Raw genomic sequence first — 23,572 nt, forward strand, 5'->3', positions numbered from 1 at the left:
TGTGTAATGGTCAAAAAAAGTTATGACTGCGCGATCTCCTGCATTATTTCTTAAATACGAAACTTGAAACTTCAGCTTTTGTTTTACTATCCTTTACTGCCTCAACAGACTGGTCAACGAGTGATTGGATGGAAGCATTAGACAACATTAGCAATTTTACATAGAGCCAGAATTTTCTCTTGTTCTCGGCCAGATCTTTTTACAGAGTCATAAATCTCCACTACCCTTAGCTTCCCAATATTTACACATTCTCTTTTGAACTAAGAGTGCAACAGCTTTTGCTTCCTCAGCATCTTCCAAATTTCACAGTTAAACTATGGTGGATCCTTTCTATCCTTAATCCACTTACTACGCATGTACTTCCCCTCATACTGGAACTAAATTATGTCAATTCATTGTCCAAGTCAGTTGCTAACCACAGATCATCTGGTCTAACAAATTTTCTCCTAGCCTTCTTGACTGATTTATTAACTTCTATAACCATAGTTGCTAAGATAATCTATAACCATAGTTGCTAAGATAACATCATGATCACTTATCACTGTCTCAATACTGGTGCCGTCAATAAGGTCAGGCCTGTTTGCAGCTAGAAGATCTAAAATATTCCCACTGAGTGTGGGCTGTCAAACTAGTTGCTCAAGTTACTAATCAGGGACGAATTATATAGTTTCACCTGAGTGCTTCAGTAGTTAGGTTTCTGAATCTCTGCGTATTAATCTAAATTACTAGATAGATCCTGCATTTTCGTCAGGGTCTACAGTAGAGTTGCACGGCACAAGCCGATAGTTCGTTTATCTGCATAGTTTAGTTTTCCACGGTCTTTAGTATGGACAGGGACTGCGATTGTTGTGTGCGGATGTGAGCCTATTAGGTGACACTTCGCTCTCAGCTTCAGGCTGTGATGGCTTCGGTTACACAGCTTGAGGCTGCAGTGGGTGGACACAACTGCTGTGGGCCAGCTGTGGAGATCCAAAGGACATCCAGCACGTCCAAGTCCTCCGATCGGTCCTCACCGGAGGCCAGCCCACCCATCACCCATGGTTGAGTGGGAGGTCACCACAGGGCATAGCAAGCGGAGAAAGACTTCCCAAGCTGCCGTACATAAGGCCTCCCCGGTTTGTCTGACAAGCAGGTTCCAGGTGCTGTCTGGGTCTGACAGTCACTGAGCCAGTGCTGTTCCTTATCTATATAAACAATTTGGGATACAATCATAGCAGTCATCTTAGATTGTTTGCAGATGATGCTGTTGTTTATTAACTAATAAAGTCATCAGATGATCAAACCAAATCGCAAAATGATTTAGAAAAGATATCTATATGGTGTGAAAATTGGCAATTGACCCCAAATAATGGAAAATGAAAGGTCATCCACGAGTGCTAAAATGAATTCGTTTAACTTCGGTTACATGATAAATTCGTCAAATCAGAAGACCATAAATTCAAATAAATACCTAGGAATTACATTAACGAACAACTTAAATTTGATGAGAACACACAAAAAATTTTGTGGGGAAGGCTAACCAAAGACTGCCTTCTACTGTTGCGGCACTTAGAAAATGTAAAAGATCTACTAAGGAGACTGCCTACACTACACTTGTCCATCCTTTTTTAGAATACTGCTGCACGGTGTGGGGTCCTTACCAGATAGGACTGAAGGAGAACATCGAAAAAGTCCAAAGAAGGGCAGCACATTTTGTACTATCATGAAATACAGGAGAGAGTGTCACTGAAATGATACAGGATTTGGGCAGGACATCATTAAAATAAAGGTGTTTTTCATTGCGACAGAATCTTCTCATGAAATTCCAATCATGAACTTTCTCCTCTGAATGCGAAAGTATTTTGTTGACACCGATCTACATAGGGAGAAACGATCACCATGACAAAATATGGGAAATTAGAGCTCGTACAGAAAGATATAGGTGTTCGTTCTTTCCGTGCGTTATACGAGATTGGAATGATTGTAAAGGAAGTTCAATGAACCCTCTGCCAGGCACTTAAATGTGATTTGCGGAGTATCCATGTAGATGTAGAAGACAGTTTTTAGAAAACTGTGCTGAAAATCACTTCGCAAGTCTGTCTGTCTGTATTCCCCCCCCCCCCCCCCCACACACACACACACACACACACACAACGAATCCATTGATGTCCCAGTCTACACTCGATATGTTAAAGCCACCACCAACTAATGGTTTGGGTATTTATGTGCTACTGACCATAGATGTTCTTTGAATTACTAAAAAACTGTCATGTCAGATTTGGGTGGCTGGTAAAAACATCCAACAATTACCTTTATTTCAAATACACCCGTTATATGTGACCAGATACCCTTACTGTCACACTCAAATACAATCTCAATAGAGAGAATATTTTTGTCAGCTGCAACAATCATCTCCCCCCCCCCCTCCTCCGTAGCATCTAATCTGTCTTCCCGAGATTCAGTCCATGACTTGGTAAATGTCAAAGCTTTCTACTTCAGGTTTCGCCAGTTCTTGGTCCTGAGAATACTTTGAGTGTAAGAACTTTCCTGCAGGAACTTTCCTGCAGAGCAGTAAATTCAGGAACTTCGTTACAAATACTTCAACAATTTACTGATAATATGTTGACAGACAAAGTGTCTTTACTCTGAGCACTGTCTAATTTTGCTGTCTGTGTACCGTCTGGCAAGTGTTCATGAGAGTACCTCAAACTACTACCTACCCTAAAAAAACCCTACATGACTCCCCAAGTACTCTGCTACCTAAGCTGCTTCATTTGTGTAGTGCACCTTCATCTATTGGGAGGGGAGTCCTACAATTCCCCACCCAATAGTACAGGTCCTTCACCATCTTTGCTGGATACAATGAAAGCAATTGCTGCCACAGCCTCAACCCCCATATCGATGGAGATCTCCCTCTCCTTCACCTGCATTAGAATTTTTCAATCTTTGTTCACTTTATTATTGGAAATAATAGCCATAAAAAACCTACCCTCAGTTACTTCAGGAACCAGTTTTTTGAGCAGTCTTAACAGTCACGTTAAAAGAAAGTATATAACCAAAAACCAACTGTTTCAGCAATAACTGCTATCCCTAATATAGAAGCAGTGAAATTGACACACAAGTCACCCAAGCAATATTTGATATCAAAAGGCTTGCCAAATGCTATGTGACGCACAATATTTATTTATTAGGAGCAAAACCATCTAGCAGGGATGGCTAGAAGACAAATGTAAGGATGTAGAGGCTTATCTCACTAGGGGTAAGATAGATACTGCCTACAGGAAAATTAAAGAGACCTTTGGAGAAAAGAGAACCACTTGTATGAATATCAACACATTCAGACTATTGATCTTATCCTTTCAAAGATTCCACACCAGTTCTATAGGATTTAGGACTGTATAGTATGGCAGAAATAGGAAAGGAACCATTTTCTTGCAAAATTTTGTCTGTGGAATGAACTTATTTAATGCCAAAAGTTTAGGTCTCCTTGGGTTTATATAATTTTTTCCTTTTTTTCTACATTTCTATATGATAAGTCTGACTTTTCCATTGCTGACATAGAGGAGAAGTGAACAGGAAATGAAACTCTGCATTCACACGAATGAATCACTAACCAACACTGCTGTTTGAGAATACTATTTGCATACTGTTACTTTACAACAACTATTCACAGTGTACTCGGAATGAATCCACAGTTCATCTAAAACTAATACCCACTTTAATTTCGAAAGCCTTATTTTTCATAAAAATATCTAACGTAGTCTGCACTTTTTGCAAGTACATTCTTTCGTCTGGACACGACGACTCATTTATTCTGGTTTCTTTTAATATCAGATCTCTTAGATGGAACATTATGGTATTGACAGGAATGGGGGAAAGGAATACAATAGAAGAAGAATGGGTAGCTCTGAGGGATGAAGTAGTGAAGGCAGCAGAGGATCGAGTAGGTAATAAGACGAGGGCTAGTAGAAATCCTTGGGTAACAGAAGAGATATTGAATTTAATTGATCTAAGGAGAAAATATAAAAATGCAGTAAATGAAGCAGGCAAAAAGGAATACAAACGTCTCAAAAATGAGATGGACATGAAGTGCAAAATGGCTAAGCAGGGATGGCTAGAAGACAAATGTAAGGATGTAGAGGCTTATCTCACTAGCGGTAAGATAGATACTGCCTACAGGAAAATTAAAGAGACCTTTAGAGAACAGAGAACCACTTGTATGAATGTCAAGAGCTCAGATGGAAACCCAGTTCTAAGCAAAGAAGGGAAAGCAGAAAGGTGGAAGGAGTATATAATGGGTCTATACAAGGGCGATGTACTTGAGGACAATATTATGGAAATGGAAGAGGATGTAGATTAAGATGAAATGGGAGATATGATACTGTGTGAAGAGTTCGACAGAGCACTGAGAGACCTGAGTCCTATGAGGCGGGCAAAATACCCTCATACTTCAAGAAGAATATAATAATTCCAATCCCAAAGAAAGCAGGCGTAGAGAGATGTGAAAATTACCAAACTATCAGTTTAATAAGTCACAGCTGCAAAATATTAACGCAAACTCTTTACAGACAAATGGAAAAACTGGTAGAAGCCGACCTCAGGGAAGATCATTTTGGATTCCATAGAAATGTAGGAACACGTGAGGCAATACTGACCCTACGACTTATCTTAGAAGATAGATTAAGGACAGGCAAACCTACGTTTCTAGCATTTGTAGACTTAGAGAAAGCTTTTGACAATGTTGACTGGAATACTCTCTTTCAAATTCTAAAGGTGGCAGGGGTAAAATATAGGGAGCCAAAGGCTATTTACAATTTGTACAGAAACCAGATGGCAGTTATAAGAGTCCAGGGGCATGAAAGGGAAGCAGTGGTTAGGAAGGGAGTGAGACAGGGTTGTAGCCTCTCCCCGATGTTATTCAATCTGTATATTGAGCAAGCAGTAAAGGAAACAAAAGAGAAATTTGGTGTAGGTATTAAAATACACGGAGAAGAAATAAAAACTTTGAGGTTCACCGATGACATTGTAATTCTGTCAGAGACAGCAAAGGACTGGGAAGAGCAGTTGAACGGAATGGACAGTGTCTTGAAAGGAGTATATAAGATGAACTCCAACAAAAGCAAAACGAGGATAATGGAATGTAGTCGAATTAAGTCGGGTGATGCCGAGGGAATTAGATTAGGAAACGAGACACTTAAAGTAGTAAAGAAGTTTTGCTATTTAGGGAGCAAAATAACTGATGATGGTCGAAGTAGAGAGGATATAAAATGTGGACTGGCAATGGCAAGGAAAGCCTTTCTGAAGAAGAGAAATTTGCTAACATCGAGTATAGATTTAAGTGTCAGGAAGTTGTTTCTGAAAGTATTTGCATGGAGTGTAGCCATGTATGGAAGTGAAACATGGATGATAAATAGTTTGGACAGGAAGAGAATAGAAGCTTTTGAAATGTGGTGCTACAGAAGAATGCTGAAGATTAGATGGGTAGACCACATAACTAATGAGGAGGTATTGAATAGAATTGGGGAGAAGAGGAGTTCGTGGCACAACTTGACAAGAAGAAGGGACCAGTTGATAGGACATGTTCTGATGCATCAATGGATCACAAATTTAGCATTGGAGGGCAGCGTGGAGGGTAAAAATCGTAGAGGGAGACCAAGGGATGAATACACTAAGCAGATTCAGATGGATGTAGGTTGCAGTAAGTACTGGGAGATGAAACTTGCACAGGATAGGGAGAGCTGCATCAAACCAGTCTCAGGACTGAAGACCACAACAACACAGATGGAACACTTTCTTCCTCAGAGTATCTTTGCTAGCTTGAAATTCCAATTTTGTGCAACAAAAGCTCTGAAGTTTTTGCAAAGATGGTATTTCCTTGTATTGTTCATAATACTGCAGAAATTACTGTCTACTATCACATTTCTCTATATCAAATATTTATTGTGTGTCTTTTACTTATTCTGCTCAGGGGCAGATATCTGAATCCAACTCCACTCAGCATCATGTTCTTCCTCCTGTAATTTGCACAACACTGACTTAACTTTTGCTTTCACATTCCATTGCATTTTGTTAGCAACATCACACCCTTCTCATTCTTATTTGACGTTGACATCAAGTTCTTACAGCTTCCCATGAAGGCATTTTCTGTGATCACTTCTCACACTCACACTGCAAGAGAACAATGTGCGCTCTTCTGAACTGAAACGTGACTGTACCTCCTCACATGACCAAGTTTATTTTTCCCAATGGTGGATAAACACTGCCTTGCCAAGTGACATCAATCTTCATTTAGATTTCCTCCATGCACAGCTGTTACTGCAGCCACTTCACTGGATCAAAGTACTGGTTTGTAATTTATTTTCACATGTTTTCTTAACTGAAATGAATAAACAGATGCAAACGGGGAAAACTTTTGACAGCCTAACTTCTGTTTAAAAGAAGTTATACACTAACAAGTTTCCTAAGGATAAGACAAAAAGCAAGGAGCGATTTTGTTGTTCTTTTTATAAATCTGACAGTTACTTTATCAATATAAGGCTCTTATAAACACTATTACTATCATATTTATAAAATCCTCTACATGAAAATTTGCAAGGCATGAATTTTTCCGATCAAAATTTTCTACACTAAAGGACACACAATTCAGCAAAGATAAAACCTCCTTCATCACATGCTAATTTTCATATTTAGAATGTGAGTAGTGAATGAACATCTTTCACCTGTGCGTGGTCTGAAATTCCAACTGTGCCCACTTTTCCATCATACAATATCCATTCGTGTTTTGCACTGAACCTCAGATCTGCAAGGGGAAAAAAAAGATCACATTTAACAAGTTATTCAAGCTAAAGGTAATAAGCTCTTCTCTGTCTCATGATTCCACACAAAAGCAAGAAACAGGCAGCACCTCTGCCATCACATCAATTACATATTGTACAAAGCGAGAATACAAATGAAAGTGTACTTAAACCTACAAAGAAAACACATTAAGAGCAAGCTAAATATGAACACTATGATATATTATGAATTTTTAGTGTTTTCATGTCCTTGAACATTTCTACGGTGTAGTTTTTTTAATGACACTGTATGGCAGTTACGGAAAATTTTTGGGCAGTTGTTTCTAATTCAAAACAGACGATTGCCTACACTATTCAGTATTGTTCAATACAAATATTACTCATTTTGAGTATAATTATGATGTCCCTGTATGTTGCGTCCATGATAATTGTTTTGCTATTACTGGAAGGAAAACAAGGAAACCAGACTCAAAAACAGATTTCTTTCTTTTCTGTAATCACTGTGCATTTCAGAATATTGGTTTCTTTATCTGCCTATACACAAACATACACTTGTGCAGTGATTGTTTCTGTTTATCTGCTTCCTTATCAAACATATATTCACTCAGCTTCATTTAATATTGCTACTTTCTGTATTGGCCCTATCTACCGATTATTGTTTGTTACATATTTTGCTACTTTAATATTTTGAACAGTTTTATTACCAATATACTTGCCATAGTAACAGCTCTTTGTGAAAGCTTTACATTTCTGTATTCTTTCTTTGTCAATTAATCTTTTCTCTATTCATACATTACAGGTGCTTTCTTGTATTTGCAGTCTTACTTCACCTGACCTCCCTCTGTCCCTTCATTTTCTTCTCCACTTTCAGTTCTTAGTGCTGGATTCTCTGACAAACTCATGTTGCAGCCTACAAACTAACCCTGATTGTCCACAAGAAATACAGATAACCCAGTCTTAAACTTGCATACCATGTAAATAAAAAATTTGGGTCACGAGGATCTATTTAATCATACTACGGTCCTGCCAATAATTTAATATATCGGCCTCATACCTAACTAGTAAACCTTTGTTATTTTTACAACTTTCTTAAGCTTCTCTCACCACTAACATTACACAAAAACTTCCTAATACTATCACCATACTGAATTCCTCCTGCAACATATCGCCATTATATTGTTGATGTAACTGCCTCATCTCTAAGTTTCTGTCAATGCAATTACGACTCCTATCTCACATCCCCTCATGGACGTTACTTACCTCCCATCCGATCATAAACGCTTTGGCCTTCACTCTTCAATTAACTTTTCATTTCTTCTTACACACAACCTCCAACTCTCCATGTTTTAATATTTAGAATGCACACTTACTTCTTTTCTACTCAATAGCATTTATCAGCAGCCAAAACCCAATAAGGAAACCACTTTAAATTCAAAAACCGAGAATTCATGAGAGAGAATTTTTCCATTCCGCATGGGTCATCACACTAGCAGCTCGAGACAGTTTTCGGTAAATGTGTTCAGAACTACTTCAGATGAATGACTGCCCATATATCTGCAAGACTATAGTCACTTCCAACTAATATTGCATGACCAAGGTATTTCCATTCTACTGATTATATCTCTTTGAATGATTCTACGATAGTTACAACTGAATCAATTGGACATTATAAAAATTCAATGATTACATGACCTGAAGGTAATTACTCACCAGTCATTCTGTATCTTTGCACTTTTATAGTTTTGTCATGTGTGATTGTTTTTTTATAAAAACTGTATTAAATAATATAAAAAATCTCCAATAAATACTTCGCTACATATTATGTACTTATATCCTTCATCAACTATGAAAAAAATTAATAGAGGACACAACAATAAATCAGAATCTTAGATCATATTCTCAAACAGAATGATATCCTCCACACCAAACAGTGTGGATTTTGAGAACACAGGTCATGTGAAACAATTCACACTTTTCTCACGACATTCTGAAAGCCATGGATAAGGGCAGTCAGACAGATGCATATTTCTTGATTTCTGAAAAGCATTTGACTCAGTGCAACACTCATGCTTATTATTAAAAGTATGATCGTATGGGATATTAGACAAAATCTGTGACTGGATTGAAGATTTTCTGGTGATTGAAGATTTTCAGCATGTTATATTGCATGGAGAGTCATCGACAGATATAGAAGACATGCCCTGTCTGCTCCCAAAGAACTATAGCTAGGCATTTTATAATATTCAGTGCCTTCTGGGTTCTGGCTGATGTCTCTTAGGTGTGGTGACTACCCCTTTGGAATAAAAAATGAGGCTCAGAAACCACACTGAGGCTATAAAATTGATAATGATGTCCAACCATCTTTACAGCCCACTCTTCTAACTTCTGCACTGTAAGTTGAAACTTAAGAGTTGCTGTTGTGACACTTGAGGAGGAGGAGGAGGAGGAGGAGGAGGACACAGCAAAATCATCCACAAATAAGAATCACTGTACGGGGCTCTATGTGGTAGATGTTACACTGTTTATGGCTGTGGCAAAGATGGTAACAAAACACTACCCTTAGGAACACCATTCTCCTGCTCAATGATCTGACAATGTGTCACCAACTCAGTACCTAAAAAAACCACTGAGGCAGGAAAGACTGTATCCAGATGGGGAGGTGGCCATGAAAGCTGCTGTGCGAGAATACTGTGTTTCCAAGTACTATTGTACACTTTACTGATATCAAAGAAAATGCCGATACAGTGATGTTTACATAGGAAAGCCTGCTGAATAGCTGCATCTCATAGGATCAGGTTGTCGACAGCAGACCAAAATATCCGGAATCCACACAGAGATACTACGGAGTTGCCTGGTCTCTAATAACCAGATCAGATGACAGTTAACAATTTGATCCGAGGTTTTTGCTACAAAGCTCATTAAAGCAATACTTGGGTAACTACTGGTACACCTGTGGTACTTGAGGAGAGAGATCAAAAATAGTCTTTCTGCGTGACTTGAGGAAGTGACCTGTCTGCCATATCAAATTAAAACAGTCAACGAGGTTTTCCTTTGACACTGCTGATAAATGTCTCAGCATGCAGTACCAGATATGGAGTGCAGTATCTTTAGTCTCAGACAGTGTCAATTCCTGCTCCCATAAGCAGAAAGATAGTTGTAAGACAATTATTGGATCTGAAATTCAACTTGCCCATCTCTACAGTTGCAGGGTAGTAGCAAAACACTGGATCCTGGCTGCTATTGGCAGTAGTTTCTGCAAAATGCTCTGTCAGCACCTGCGCAATGTCTCTGAGTGTTGTTTACCAGGAATCATCCTGGTGGTTTCCCATACTTCTGTAGAACAAGAGCAGTTGATGGAGTCCAGGAATGCTTGCCACAACCTTTTCTTGCTCTCCTTACTTACATGACAAGTCTCGGCTCTTGCGACCTGAAATGTAGTGAGGTTCTCTGCTGTTGGGCAGTACTTAAGCAGTTGAAGAGTTGCATGTCTGACCCAGGTTACTGAGTGGTACTCATCTGTGCACCAAGGAACAGGTTGCCTCTTAAGGTGACCTGCAGACTTTGAGATGGATATGTCACTGGCATGATAGATAACTCATGTAATGTGGTCCACCTATCCTGGACACTCTCATGGTATTCAAACACAGCCAGCTGGCAGAACAACATCCAGTTAACCTTGCTGACCATCGATTTTTGTGGCTGCTTTTCAGGGAATGCTCCACCCACTAGGTGGATGCAGAGTGGGAATGAAGGTAATCAATGACTTCCCATTGAAAAGTGTCTGCGAGGGCTGAAGAGCGGAAAGAGAGGTCAATGGCTGAGAATGACCCAGTAGCTGCAGCATAGAAATGCATGGGTAGTATCTGTGTTGAGGATGCACAGCTCGTGAGATGTCATAAGGCCCTCCAAAGCTTGACCCTGAGAGCAAGTAGAGGTCAAGACCCACAAGACATGACGGGCATTGAAATCTCACAGTAGGAGAAACTGTTGCGGGAGTTGTCCCATAAGATCTGTGAGAGCCTCTGAGTCTAATGCATCTTGTGGAGGTAGATACAGTGAGCCAATAGTGATCCTCTGACATACATGAATTTCAATGGAAACTGCATGCAGTGTCAGTAGCCAGGGTAGAGCAAAAGGAATGGTGTGCATTATTGACAAACACAGCAACCCACACTTGGCTTGGTCCCCAATCAGGTCATCCTTTCAGTGAAGGGTCTAGCCCCGTAGCACAGGGGCAGCAGTGCTTTAAAATGTGTTTCTTGTAAACACAGGTACAGGGGGCATTCCAATGTTAGCTGCTTCAGTTCCTTCATGTGTCCTGAACCCATAAATGTATCACTGTAATATGGGAGCTATCTATCACACGGGCTGCACTTTCAACTTGTCCTCCTGCCGGGAAAACGAGCCTGTAATGGGTGAGATTCAGTCTTGGGGCAATATGATTGCCCTAGTCCGATATCAAACTCAATTACAGTTTACTTCTCGACTCCATTTGTGGTGGATGCTTAATCTTTAATCGCCAGAGATAGGCTTCGGAGCCACAATCACAGTGATAGTGGCAGCATTAGACGGAATATTTGGAGAAGGGAGCTCCGCAATGTTAGCTACCACAGCCTTGCCTGACGTTGGTTATGAAATAACTGCAGCAGCATGAGTGCACTGGATATTGCAGGTACTTATGCTCACACTAGTAACCCCCATTTGTGTAGCAGCATCTCCCTTCTGAACTGGCTGTTTAAGATCACACACAAAAGAAGTAGCAAACTTTGGGGCTGCATGGTGCTGTAGATTTTTTGCCTCACCATATGACATATGCTTAGTTGTTTTGATCTCCTGTATCTTACTTTCTTCGAGGAAGACACTGCGGTCTCTCCTCCAGACAGGGTGATTCCCAGAGTAGTTCACACATTTTGGGGGAATATGAACAACCAACACCTTCATGGGAGATCTTACCACATTTGTCACGTGTGGCTTATCCCTTAAAACTCAAGGTGGTGTCCACAAAGCATTGGCATATAAAACAGCGCATTTGGTTGGAAAATAAGGCTGCATGCTGAGGTGAAGGAAACTAGCCTTAACGTGCTCTGAGTTTGCCAGTGCTGAAAATCGCTATCCAAGGATAACATTTGTCTTCCCATAAACAAAGACACCACTTTACAGTTTGACAAAAAGGACACAAGAGCCTGACTGTATATGACATATTTGCTTTCAATGGAAATAAAAAAAGATCTTCTAAGTCAACTTCTGACTCTGAACTTAAAACCAACAGAAGTAACAACTGCCTAAGTCATAACTAACAACCAGGTATTTACAAATGTAATAAAGAGGAGCAATGAAGAGGTCAATATTAAAAGATTTGGTGACCATACAACTTAAAGCCTTTAACAAATTCAGTTGAACTGAATGCTCATGAGCATATTTCACATTATTATGTAACAAATGAAGTAAGAAGCTACAGTGATCAGAACATAAATTTATCTGTACACTGCCTTGCTAAGAAGGTATGGGAAGAAGTTTTGAACAATACCAGTGAATAATTAATGGATTATCCTACTATTCACAGTTATGCTTCCCTATCAAAAGAAGGAAATTATTGAGGAAGAACTGGAGGAGTAGCCAGTTTACACTAGGGATTCATAAGTCCCCAAAGAAGGAAGGATTACATTATGAAATACCAAAGCAGACAAAAGCATACCTCATAACAAATATCCCACACAAAATGATGGTCAGTGTGGGATACTGCTACAGGGAAAAAAGAAAAAAAACACTCACAGAAAACCAAAACTTGATTTTGGTCAAATATGCAGAGGAAATAATGAACCTTTACAAAGTAAAAAATAAATTTAATACCTCTTTCAAAGATGTAGCTGGAAATCGTGTGAAATTGGTTGTAGCAAATGATACAGAAGAACAAGCACGAAACAATATCAACAAAAGTATACTTTTTTCATAACCAAGAAAAGAAAGAAGTTTTCAAGGTCTGCCACTTAACAAAATTCCTGAGCCTATGTTAAAGAAATGTGCAGCAGAAATAGCTGAAACCCTTCCTGATTTTGTAGCTGTTCTATGTCTTTAGGACTATGTGCCAAAATACTGAACAAAAACTATGCTTTAATTTCGTCTATGTGGCTGCTACTTCGATGGAACGTGTTGTTGTCATCGTCGTTGGCGGCGGCTTCTTCTTCTTCTTCTTCTTCAGTCCAGAGACTGGTTTGATGCAGCTCTCCATGTTACTCTATCCTGTGCTAGCTGCTTCATCTCCGAGCAACTACTGCAACCTACATCCTCCTGAATATGCTTAGTGTATTCATCCCTTGGTTTGCCTCTACGATTTTTATCCTCCACACTTCCCTCTAATACTAAATTGGTGGTCCCTTGATGCCTCAGAACATGTCATACCAACCGATCCCTTCTTCTAGTCATGTTGTGCCACAACATTTGTTTTCTCCCCAATTCTACTCTTTTGTAGCAACACATTTCAAAAGCTTCTATTCTCTTTTTGTCTAAACTATTTATCATCCATGTTCCACTTCCATACATGGCTACACTCCATACAAATACCATCAGAAAAGACTTCCTGATTACACTTCAATCAATACTCACTGTTAAATTTCTCTTCTTCAGAAACACTTTCCTTGCCATTGCCAGGCTACATTTATATCCTCTCTACTTCGACCATCATCAGTTTTTTGTTCCCCAAATAGCAAAACTCCTTTACTGCTTTAAGTGTCTCATTTTCTAATCTAATACCCTCAGCATCACCCGACCTAATTCGACTACATTCCATTATCCTCATTTTGCTTTTGTTGATGTTCATCTTATCCTCCTTTCAAGACACTGCCCATTCTGTTCAATTGCTCTTCCAGGCCCTTTGCTGCCTCCGACAGAATTACAATGTCATCAGCAAACCTCAAAAGTTTTTACTTCTTCTCCATGGATTTTAATTTCTACTCCAAATTTTTCTTTTGTTTCCTCTACTGCTTGCGCAATATAAAGATTGAACAACATTGGGGATAGGCTACAACCCTGTCTCACTGCTTCCCTTCCATGCCCCTTGACTCTTATAAGTGCCATCTGGTTTCTGTACAAATTGTAAATAGCCTTTTGCTCCCTGTATTTGATCCCTGATCCCTGCCACCTTCAGAATTTGAAAGAGAGTATTCCAGTCAACATTGTCAAAAGCTTTCTCTAAGTCTACAAATGCTAGAAACATAGGTTTGCCTCTCCTTAATCTATCTTCTGAGATAGATCATCGGGTCAGTATTGCCTCACGTGTTCCAACATTTCTACGGAATCCAAATTGATCTTCCCCAGGGTCAGCTTCTACCAGTTTTCCTATTTATCTGTAAAGAATTCTATTTATTATTTTTCAGCCATGACTTATTAAACTGATTGTTCGGTAATTTTCACACTTGTCAATGCCTGCTTTCTTTGGGATTGGGATTATTACATTCTACTTTAAATCTAAGGGCATTTCGCCCGTCTTGTACATCTTGCTCACCAGATGGTACAGTTTTGTCAGGGCTGGCTCTCCCAAGGCTAGCAGTAGTTCTAGTGGAGTTGTCTATTCCCGGGGACTTGTTTTGACTTAGGTTTTTCAGTGCTCTACCAAATTCTTCACACAGAATCTTATCTCCCATTTCATCTCCATCTGCATCCTCTTCTATTTCCACAATATAGCCCTCAAGTACATCACCCTTGTTTAGACCCTCTATGTACTCCTTCCACCTATCTGCTTTCTCTTCTTTGCTTAGAATTGGTTTTCCTTCTGAGCTCTTGATATATTGATACAAGTGATTCTCTTTCTCCAAATGTCTGTAACTTTCCTGTAGGCACTATCTATCTTACCCCCTAGTGATATATGCCTCTACATCCATATATTTGTCCTCTAGCCATCCCTGCTTAGCCATTTTGCACTTCCTGTCGATCTCATTTTTGAAACATTTGTATTCCTTTTTACCTACTTCATTGACTACATTTTTATATTTTCTCCTTTCATCAATTAAATTCACTATCTCTTCTGTTACCCAAGGATTACTACTATCCCTTGTCTTTTTACCTACTTGATTCTCTGCTGCCTTCACTATTTCATCTCTCAAAGCTACCGATTCTTTTTCTCCTGTATTTCTTTGCCCCATTCTTGTCAATCGTTCCCTAATGCTCTATCTGGAACTTTCTACAACCTCTGGTTCTTTCAGTTTATCCAGGTTCCATCTCCTTAAATTCCCATCTGTTTGCAGTTTCTTTAGTTTTAATCTACAGTTCATAACCAATAGATTGTGGTCAGAGTCTACATCTGCCGCTGGAAATGTCTTACAATTTAAAACCTGATTCCTACATCTCTGTCTTACCATTACATAATCTATCTGAAACCTTCCAGTGACTCCAGGCCTCTTCCGTGTACACAACCTTCTTTCATGATTCTTTAACCATGTATTGGCTATGATTAAGATATGCTCTGTGCGAAAATCGAGCAGGTGGCTTCCTCTTTCATTCCTTATCCCCATTCCATATTCTCCAACTACTTTTCTTTCTCTTCCTCTTCCTACTATCAAATTCCAGTCCCCCATGACTACTAAATTTTCACCTCCCTTCACTATCTGAAAAATTTCTTTTATCTTCATCATCTGCGGACGTAGTTGGCATATAAACCTGTACTACTGTGGGCTTCGTGTCTATCTTGGCTACAATAATGCGTTCACTATGCTGTTCATAGTTTAAACACGCTCCTATTTTTTAATTCATTATTAAACCTACTCCTGCATTACCCCTATTTGACTTTGTATTTATAGCCTTGTATTCACCTGAGCAGAAGTCTTGTTCCTGCTGCTACCGATCTTCACTAATTCCCACTATATCTAACTTTAAACTATTCATTTCCCTTTTTAAATTTTCTAACCTACCTGCCCGATTAAGGGATCTGACATTCCACACTGCGATCCGTAAAACAGCAGCTTTCCTTCTCCTAACAACGATGGAACATAAAGAACATTTAACAGCTGTATTTTTAGACCTCATAAAGGATACTGACGTTAAAACCCTGAGCTATGCAAAAAAATTATAAATTTATTTACCTTCAAAACAGGCAACAAATAGTCAAGTCAATGCAGAAGGAGGAAACAGTGTTAGGTGGACGCCAGGCATGGGGGGAAAAAAGAACACTGTGTAACCAAGGCTTGATCTTAGGCTGAATGAAGCCCTTACCTTTTTTTTTAAAATAAACGATTTAGAATCAACCTCCCCTTTGGAAAAATGTATTACATTTGAAGATGGGAAAACTCTCCTCAAAATAGGTGCTTTGTACCACAGAAAAGGACTAAAATATTACGACCACTGATAATACACCTCCCAGAGACTTATGCATGCCATAGTTTAAAAAAACTACAACTCCTTACTCTGCCATGATCTCATTCACAAATTAATTTCACCACTGCTTGAGCAAAGACAACTGGGAAGAAAGACATAAATATTCAAATACTGATGACAGTTTCAATAGCTTCATTAGTGGCTTATTACTTATATCTCTGTTTCCTCCTGAAAAAGGAGAAAATATAAAAAGGAAATGTAAAAAAGTAATTGGATTGTCTTTGTAATACAAATACCTGCAAACAAAAGAAAAAGATTACTACACAAAATGTCCAAATAGAACTCATCTCTAGAATTGTACCATATTTCAGATCCTGCAAGAAAATCCTCAACAGGCTCACAAAACAAGCCAAAACAAATACATATAAAATCAGCAAACACTCTGCTGCAGAGTGAAAATTTCATTCTGGAAATACATATAAAACTCTGAAAATAAAATAAACACCTTGTGGAATATTGTAAGTAGGGAAACAGTAGCAAAAAAATGTAGAATCTCAGAATATTAACACCTCAGAAAGATCAGTTGTATTATCAGACCACAGAAAAATTGCAAATACATTTAATGCATACTTCACACAGGTAGCAAAAAACTTCACACAGCAAAACTCTCAGTATGCAGTAATGAATCAATTCAGATGTAGGTCAAATGATAAAACTCTCCTCCTATACCCGATTAGTGAGAAAGAAATGCTAGACGCTATTAAATCAAAATACTCATTTGTTATAGACAATATACCTGTCTTCATTGTACAGAAAAATGCTCCATTCATAGTCAAGCCTCTAGATGAATCTGCAACTGTTCACCCTCAGAGGTCATATCCCCCAAAAAACTGGAAACAGCCAGAGTAAAGCCCCTCTACAAAAAAGGGATAAAAATGGATTATCCAGCTATAGGCCAATATGAGTCATATCTGGGTGTTCCAGAATAATGGAGAAAAATCTACCAAAGAGATTAATAAACTTTACAGAAAACAGAAACTATTTCTCAGACTCTCAGCAAGGTTTTCTTAAACCCAGATCTACTGACACTACAATTTTGGCATTCCTGAATGACAGTTCAAATGTAATTAACAATCGAGAGTGTATTTCTGCAATTTTTCTAGACCCCTCAAAGGCATCTGACGTCATAAGCCACACCATCTTGTTTACAAAACTACAATGTGTAGGTAATAGGGGACTAGCTAATGAGTGGTTAAAGTCTTACATACAAAATAGAGAGCAAATAGCTGAACTTGCATTCCAAGAATGAAATAACATGAAGATCTATCAAACTGAAAAACTGTGCACTTTGTGTAGTGTACCACAGGGCTCCATTCAGGGAGAAGTTTTGTTTTTGCTCTATGTAAATGAGCTGGGGCCAACCAGCCCACATCATAAGTATAATAAATTTGCTGATGACAAGTGTGTTAGTCAAAGGAATGACTGTTCAGCAGTTGTGGAACGAAATCAAAATATGCACCTCAGAAATTACAAAGTGGTTTTCTGCAAACAATCTAATAATAAATATCCAATAAACAGTTACTATGAATCTACGCACAGTACAGAATAAGCAGCCATTAGCCACACGTATATTTATTCACCAGAAACACAGAAAATGTGAACGCTACTATGGATCCACGAGTATCTGAGATGGGTTCCTCTTACAAAATATGTAACCAATAAACTGAACACCACTGTTACTGCATTAAAATTCTTTCAAGTCGCACATCAAAGCAAACAATAAAAAATGTATACTTTGTCACAGCAGATGTAAACTTCTGCAAGATGTAAACTTCTCAGGGAATTTTAGTGCTTTCTCGACCCAAAAGAGTGGCACAAGCCATGGAAAGGGGAGCTCACAAAAGCTTGTGGAAGCCTTTATTGAAGTCCCTCCATTGGATTGTTTATATATTTTGCTTTTTATTAGGAAAATCTTAAGACAATAAAAAGCAGTTTGGAGTCAGAAAGCAAGGTATTCACTCACACAACAGAAGACATATACATGTCCAATATTCAAGTACCACACAAATAAAACGGAACACGCCAAGCAGGACATCAAAATTATCAAAAATATTTCGGCATTCAAAACAGTTGTTCATACCTACCTACTGCAGGTGTGTTACTATGGTGTAGCTGAGTCCCTATCAGGTTAAAACCTAAATGTGTATGTTGTTATTGTAATAAATAGTGATAATGGAAAATTTGTATTGTGTTAAGTGTGGCTAGGTAAAACAGACTGCAAAATTAAAAAATCTGTGCACAGCTATCACTTCAGTAAATTTTCTTGCAGCACAAATAAATATTTGTTAGCATAAAGAAGTAGACTACTACACAACAGGGTCATTCCATGTAAACACGGAATCATTATCAAAAAATTAATTTTTCCTGTGGGAATCTTTTCCCCTGTTACATATGTAGGTTGGGCATTGAATTTTGTTGACAAGATTGATTTCTCCCTCCAAAACCTATTGTTTACTTGTGGGAGCCACTGTTTTGAAGACTATATTGTTAAGTTTGTTCATGCAGAAGATTTGATCAATTTCAAGGTAAGAAAAAAATCATGAAATTTATAATAATTCTTTATGGTTTGTGTATCACTTTAAAGTGCATAACTTCTACTTACTTTTGGTATATTTTTAGAAGCAAACAATTAAAGCATGATAAATACAAAAAAAATTATATAACCTAAACCAAAATGTGTAATATGAGTTACCAAATGCCAGTTTTTTTAAAGATTTTCACAAAATACATAAGGTACAGAAACATGCCATTCTGTCCTTCACAGGAGAGTAACTGATAATTTGGTGACTCAAATTTCCTCCTGGAAGCCTTCTCCTGGTATAGGATATTTAATTCAAGTAATGCGAGTTACCTTTATTTATGTAACATGAGTTACTATAATTTTTGTAGGTTTAGTTATAATTTTGAGCAGTCAGATTGGTTCTGAACTACATACAACACAACTAACAATATATTTCAACATATTTAATGTATATTTATCTCCATATGCCACATAAAATCCCATAGGGAATAGCTATTTCTACTTTGCAACATTTTCAATTTTTGCGGAATGCTTTTAAGTGCAGCTGAAAAGATGAGAAGAAGAAGAAGAAGAAGAAAGAAATTGAAAGATGAAGGCAGATATGAAGAGTGTAAAATCAAACACAAGGAAATTATGAAAAAATTCAGGAAAACAAAGCAGGAACAGGAAGAATGTTTAAGTACAAGAGAACAAGAAAAGATTGCTGCAAACAGGAAACTGAATGTTAGAGAAAAAGTTGCCAAGTACCGGAAGTGCCTAAAGGAAGCATCTTCAGCTACACCAAGTAGTTCTGCTTCTTCACCATATAAAAATATGGTCTTCATTGGGAAAAGCCATATCAAAAGTGAAATGTGTACTTCCAGCATCATCACCCAGAAAACAAAAATGTGTTTTTAGAAGGTTGTATTACACATCTGTTGAACCTTTAGAAGTGGAAAGAATCTCTAAACAAAAAATAAGTAGTGAAACAATAAGTGCAGTGAGCAAATTCTATGAAAGGGATGACATTAGCAGACAGGCCCTGGACGCAAAGACGTTGTGACTGTAAAAGATGACAAAGGTAAGAGTAAGTTGCAAGTACGATACTTGATGTTTTCTTTGAAAGAAGCCCATGCAATGTTTTGTGAAGAAAATGTCAAAGTGATTGGAAAAGTAAATTCGGAGAATTAAGACCCAAACATGTCATGCTTGCCAATAAATTTCCAACGCATGTCTCTGCAGATATCACAAGAATTTCATCTGTGCTATTAACTCTCTTCATAGCATAGTACCTCAAATATCTGAGTGCACCAGTAACTGGCCAGAATTCTTTTCTATGCAGAGCCTACAGCCGACTGTTGGTTGGGAAAGTGCATGAAATGCAAAGATTTATTGGCAGTTAAACTTCTTGATTTGTGTACTGGCGTACAAGAGTACGGCATGAAATGGTATGTGTGGTACGAGAGTGATGGCAGAATTTTGAAAGTAGAAAAAGAAGGTACATTACAGAATCTTATTGATCATATTCTTACCATTGGACCTAAACTTTTAGAGCACTGCTACTCTAAGAGAGAACACTCAAAGAACTATCAAAGCGATAAGGAATCCGATGCTAACTGCCATGATGCAAATTGATTTTCCTCAAAATGTTACATGGGTAAGTCAATATGAAATTCAAAGTGCACACTGGCAGCAGAATCTAATTAGTATTTTTACTGCCATGATTTGGCATTCAGGTACTTCTCACCCCTGCATGTTGGTATCTGATAATCTGGACCACACAAAAACACTGTCATTCCCTATGTTGATAGACTTCTTGAAGAACTACCAAAAAATATTAGAGAAGTTGCAATCTGGGTCAGGTGGTCTTACTTTCCAGTTTAAAAGCAGATATATTGGCTATACAAGTTCTAAGTAAGAGTCATGCCAAAAGAATTACATGGAAGTACTTTGCAACTTCTCATGGGCCAGTGTATGGAATTGGTGGGGCTGTCAAACACCAAGTTTGGTCTCATGTGAAAAGCACGAAATATGTTGTAAACAATGCAACAGATTTTGTAAAAGCATGTTGAATTCTTCTTCTAATGTGATAGCAGTTCTTATGGGCGAAGAAGACTTTAGCCAAAGAAGCAAAAAACTACATCTCTTGGCCTTAATCAAGAACTGCAAGCCTTTCTTGAACATTTCTAAAATTCATTATTTGGAACTCTATAATAATGAAGTTGTAGGACACAACTTCATCAGCTGCAGATGAAAACACTAACAGAACAGTAAAATCACTAGATATATAAGTAGATGACTGGGTGGTGGTAAAATATGACAATACATATTTTCCTGGTAATGTTACTAAAATTGAATGAAAATGGTGAGTTTAAAGTTGATGTTATGATGAAAGATGGGAAGTTTTGGAAGTGGCCTGAAAGTAAAGGTGGGATATACTACACTAAAGACAAGCTTGTCAGAAAAGTGAACCCTCCAAGTGTTGTAAATTGCCGTGGTTATTTAAAGTTTGACTGTGATCTGCGACAATGTAATGTGAGTCACTGTATATTATAATGTGAGTTACTTTTTCATTATGTTTTAATATTTATTTTATTGGAGATTAAATGTTTGGAACTTTGTTAAAATACTTATAAGATTTTCTGGTATTGTGTGTAAAACTTACAAGAAATGTCCACATAAAACAGAGCAGACTATTGTATTTTCTATATCATATGCAAAAGCCATTTCTTGGCAATGTAATGTGAGTTACCAAGAATAGTTATAAGATTTGGTTTTATAAATATAGTAATGTAACAATTATTGTGATCTAGGTTTATATAGCATTCTGTATGAAGTACGTTTTGAGGTATAAAAAATATTTACTAGATGCATTTCCTTCTGTTATCTGTCCAAAACTTATAACATAAACATCACTTTGTAGTGAGTTACCATGGGATGACCTAACACATTTTCATCGTGTGAATTTTAAATGTCTTAATTTTCTAATTTGTGTTTTTTATGCAAAAAGGTGCAGTTGTAAACTATGGCCAACAAAGATACTGTAAAACCTGTAAACATTTTCCAATTTCATTAATTGTTGTAAATTCATATGCAATTTATGTATTTATCTGTCCACATAAATCTGTCTTTCAGTACTTATATCGTACACAGGATATCAGACAGAAAACCTTATCTATTGGTTTTACAAACAGGAAACATACACCATTTAAATTTTTATAACAAATTGGATCTATACAGTTAATACTTACAATTTTTATTAACTAGTGTATATTTATAATTTATTTCTATAATTAAAGATACAAATTAAAATTTTTCTTGCATAAGATTCTGTGAGAGTGAATAGCTGCAGTTTTTCAGAAGGTAGGCTTCACACACTTTTTAAAGCTCTGTCGTTCAGGAAGAGAGGTTATATGTCATGGTAATCTGTTCTATAGTTTTGTCCCTGCAAGATATACACCTTTCTGGTACAATGTGGTGTTACAGACCTGGTACAGTAATCATGGACACTTGAGGAAAAAGGTCTTTTTCTCAGTAGTTTTACTTTTTTTTTTTTACATGCATGACTACTTCCAGTATATAAATGAAGGGAAGGGGTAAGATCTTTAAAGATAGGTTTGCATGGTTTTCTGCTGCTCACTTATTTCATTATACTTATAATTGCCTTTTGCTTCCTGAAAACAGTTTTGGCTGTTTTACATTTCCCCAGAAAATGATACAGTACTTCAGTACTGAATGTACACGAGCAAAGTATACAGCCCTAATTGTTTCTGCAGTAGTATTGTTGCAAAGAATTATTAATACATAGCTCATTTTTGCTAGTTTTAAATTTAGGGATGTGATATGAGAGATCAATTTAAGATTTTCCTGGATATGAATCCCTAGAAATTTAGTTTCAGTGACAGTACTAATGCTTTGATTACCTATACATATTACTGATTGTATGATGATGTAGTGTACATTTGTGTTTTTAGTGCAGAAAGGATGAAGAAGTAAACTGATCACATGATGCAGTAAGAATGGAAATCAGTATTCATTGTGGATGTAGCTAATTAAGGTGCTAATTTAATAATAAATGCGCTTCCGAGCTGTTGTGAAAGACAATTTCTGTGTAGGCTGTTACTGAATTTAGTAATGACTTGTTCCTAAATATTTGTTTAAAATTTTAAGTTACTTGCACTTATGGTACAATCTGAATACGGGACCTATGAGCCTAACAGTCACACTAAGTTGACCAAACAGACAAAATACTGTGATCAATAAAATTATATTTAAAAAATAAAAAAACCTGTACAATTGTAAATTCTTGTGTTTATGCATATGCAATCGACTTTCATGGAAGCAGCAAGCTGATAATGCCTGTAAAAAAAAGTATTATAAAGATGGTCACTATACCTTAATCCTGAAACCATATGGACTGTATATTAGGCCTATAGATTAGTGTGCCCTTTCTTGTGACATGCCAAACTAATATGAAAAGGGTTTTCATACTGCAGAAGCAACCTTGAGGATCATAGCAAAAGAAAAATCAGGAGCTTCTTGCAAACACCTATTCATTAGACACAATATTCTCACAGTTTATGCCACGTATATACCAGAAACTATAATGATAGTCAAAGAAGACAATCAGGCCACAGAAAGAAACGTGGATATTCACAACTATGAAACAAGGCATAGAAAAGACTTTCATATGGTTAACAGAAGATTAACAGCAAAAAGCCCCTAAGTCAAAGGAGCTGTTTTTAATAACTCGTTACCAAATGAAGATACTGACGGTGGCTACTTTTAAAAAGCGAGTCAAGCAGTGGCTTATTTAAAAATGCCCTTGTAACTTGAATTTATAAGAAAATGTAAACTAAAAAAATTGTAAGTTTAAAAACTTTTCACTTCGTAGAAAGAGCACGTGCATATAAAATTGTGTGTTACGAGCAAT

The 23,572-nt window shown here is 37.5% G+C and overlaps 1 protein-coding gene across 1 annotated transcript in view; it reads right to left on the reverse strand.

Annotated features, from left to right (window-relative positions):
- Nucleotides 1-23,572, reverse strand: part of LOC124795165 (glycine cleavage system H protein, mitochondrial) — an 83,285-nt gene that overhangs the window by 58,885 nt on the left and 828 nt on the right. The window contains exon 2 of the mRNA XM_047259055.1: nt 6,699-6,778. Within this exon, the coding sequence (XP_047115011.1) occupies nt 6,699-6,778 (80 nt within the window). The remainder of the gene's footprint in view (nt 1-6,698; nt 6,779-23,572) is intronic.

The sequence above is a fragment of the Schistocerca piceifrons genome, chromosome 4 (genome assembly GCF_021461385.2).
Source record: "Schistocerca piceifrons isolate TAMUIC-IGC-003096 chromosome 4, iqSchPice1.1, whole genome shotgun sequence".
In the NCBI taxonomy this organism is placed as follows: Eukaryota; Metazoa; Arthropoda; class Insecta; order Orthoptera; family Acrididae; genus Schistocerca; species Schistocerca piceifrons.